The 2,710-nt window shown below is 47.4% G+C and overlaps 1 protein-coding gene across 1 annotated transcript in view; it reads left to right on the top strand.

Moving 5' to 3' along the window:
* The window catches only part of LOC104544811 (SH2 domain-containing adapter protein B-like), a gene marked incomplete at its 5' end in the record, with an annotated part of 18,102 nt that extends 15,671 nt beyond the window's left edge, over positions 1 to 2,431 (top strand). Inside the window, one exon of the mRNA XM_010189780.1 lies at positions 2,248 to 2,431. Coding sequence (XP_010188082.1) covers positions 2,248 to 2,431 — 184 coding nt within the window. The remainder of the gene's footprint in view (positions 1 to 2,247) is intronic.
* Between the last annotated feature and the right edge of the window lie 279 nt (positions 2,432 to 2,710).

The following is a 2,710-nucleotide window of genomic DNA, read 5'->3' as shown; positions in this document are numbered from 1 at the left end:
CTTTGAAGAACACCAAGGTCAGTTTTGAAGGAAAGAAAAGAGAGGGAGGAGGAGGAGGACGCAGAACCCAAGTTTCCCCTTTGCAACCCGTGGCGAGAGCTGGGCCGACTGGTCGTGTGTGAGTGAACTGTGACCATGGGCGGACCCATATTGGACTTTTGAGGACTTTTTTCCCCTATGGAAAGGGGGCCATGTGGAACCAGAGAGAGAGACACTGAGCTGAGGTGTTTTTTTTTCCCTACTCCTAAGCAAGCATGTGATGTGGCGGGAAAAACCTACCGCAAACGCCCACCCCCATCCCCCTGCACCTCAAGGCAAAGGGGGAGGGGGAAGGTTAAGAATCCGGGAACAAAAGTTGAGCCCGGGAAGAAAGGAGGGGTGGGGAGAAGGTGTTTTGACTTTAAGATCTGGTTGTATCTCCCATGGTTCTACTCTGATGTTGGTAACAAATCAAAATTGTTTTGGTTTTATTTCCTTATTCCTGAGTCTGTCTTTTGCCTGTGACCTGTTTAAGTGGTGAGAAGCCCTCCCAGTCCTTATTTTGACTAGCCCCTTTTTGGGACATCGTGATGCTCAGTTATGCACTGGGCCTAAACCATGACACTGCTAACTAGAAAATCACAGGTTTTAGAGAAGCTGCTTTGAATATGGCATGACTTGTTTTCCTCATGTAGCTTTCTGTGTCACCTTAACTAGGTTTCCTTGCTGACATAGACCAACTCCAGTTTTAGCAGTATTATCTTTGTCCGTGGACACACTTGGGAAAAATGGTGGTCTTGAGCCAGAAATTTAGGTAGTGAGACATCAAGCAAGCTGTAAAAGACCCCTAGGCCTCATTTAACATCTTGAAGCATAAGAGCTGTCCTTGGCTCTTGTTTTGTCCTTGCTAAACTCTACGCTCTTGAAATAGCCTGTATGACATGCTAAAGACAGCAGACACTAAAGGGTCATTACTGGGAAGAGATGAGGTCAGCTCAACTGCCTACTATACTGTATAGCAATATGGGTGCCACCTGTCAGAGTGGCATTATGTTGGATGGGTTGCCTTTGCAGGAGTGGATGGGGCAGTTACCATGCCACTCTTCTCTGTGTAACCACGAGCCTTTCCTCAAAGAGACATCAGACTGTGCAGGCAGACAGGTCATCTCAGAATTGAGCGCTTCTAGTGTGGAAGTCACAGTTTGGTTTATGCCTGTAGAAGGGCTGCAGGATAGCAGCCTTTGCTCAGTACATTGCAGGTAAAAGGCTTTATGCTATTAATCTTGGGAATGGGCTTATGGTGGAGGGTCTGGAGAGCAAGCCTTATGAGGAGCGGCTAAGGAAACTAGGGTTGTTTAGCTTGGAGAAGAGAAGACTGAGGGGAGACCTCATCACCACCTCCAACTACCTAAAGGGAGGTTGTAGAGAGGTGGGTGCTGGTCTCTTCTCCCAGGTGATGGAGGATAGAACAAGGGGAAACGGCACCAAGCTGTGCCAAGGGAGATTCAGGTTAGAGATAAGGAGGAAGTTCTTTACTGAGAGGGTTGTCAGAGGCTGGAACAGGCTGCTCAGGGAGGTGGTGGAGTCACCATCCCTGGATGTATTTAAAAAGTGGGTAGATGAAGTACTTAAGGATATGGTTTAGTGGGTAGACAGGAACGGTTGGACATGATGATCTCAGAGGTCTTTTCCAACAGAGCAATTCTGTGATCTGAGGAAGTTTTCCCAGCTGAAGCCACCAGGTTCTGCATATAGCCATGTTCTGGGCAGTTGCTGCCTGGGTGTGATGGGTGTGGTCTGTCCTGAGATCTACGCAGGACAGGACAGGCCTGGCCTTGCCTCAACTGAGTGAGGCTCATGGCCTAACTATGTGACTATGAAGAGAGCCTCAGGCTTCTGACTGGCCAAAACCAATGATACCTTTTGGCCCAGAAGTAATGATTGGTTGTAGTTCACTGGAAAACACTGGAGGGGACAGGAAAGGGGTTTTCTTCTGTATCAGTTTCAGGGTAAGAGCCTTGTACCTGGATCCAGAGAGCACAGGTGGTGAAAACAAAATACTAGCTTAGGCTGCCTTGTGTCAGACTGTTCATGGTGGTTTGCAGTTAGCAGTCACTGTCTGTCAGAGTCCGGCCGCCGTCTTGAGCTGTCACCCAGCAACTACTTGCATTTTGTTCTACATCCCCCTACATTGTGAAAGAGGAGTCATGGTGCTGCTCTTCTCTTCCCTATGCACAAGCATGAACTAACATTTTGCTTTCCTTGCAGGAGCAGTCAAGGTTTTATGCACATGAAACTGATGAAAACCAAAGAGAAATACATCCTGGGTCAGAACAGCCCTCCCTTCGACAGTGTTCCTGAAGTCATCCACTACTACACCACAAAAAAGCTGCCTATCAAAGGAGCAGAACACTTGTCACTGCTCTACCCTGTGGCTGTTCGAACCCTCTAATAATCTAGTCTCGTCCCTTCCTGTGAATGGGATGTGAGAGGTAAGCTGGGTTGCTCAGAGTTCATTGCCAGAATTCAGTGGTTGAGTCTTGTGATTAAGAGTGATGGCTTTTAGTCTTCAGAACGTGGAGTTGCAGATGGTATTCTTATGCTGCAGCATGCCTCTAGAACTGTGCTGCTACTTAAGAGAAAGAAATCTTATTTTAGTGCAAGGAGAATAGGTAAACTTCTCAGAGCTTCTCTGTGAATGAAAATACTTCCCAACAAAAGTTCTTCCTCC

Source organism: Mesitornis unicolor, unplaced genomic scaffold (assembly GCF_000695765.1).
Source record: "Mesitornis unicolor isolate BGI_N332 unplaced genomic scaffold, ASM69576v1 scaffold36948, whole genome shotgun sequence".
In the NCBI taxonomy this organism is placed as follows: Eukaryota; Metazoa; Chordata; class Aves; order Mesitornithiformes; family Mesitornithidae; genus Mesitornis; species Mesitornis unicolor.
The sequence above is the reverse complement of the archived record's forward strand: the minus strand, read 5'-3'. Positions and strand labels throughout refer to the sequence as shown.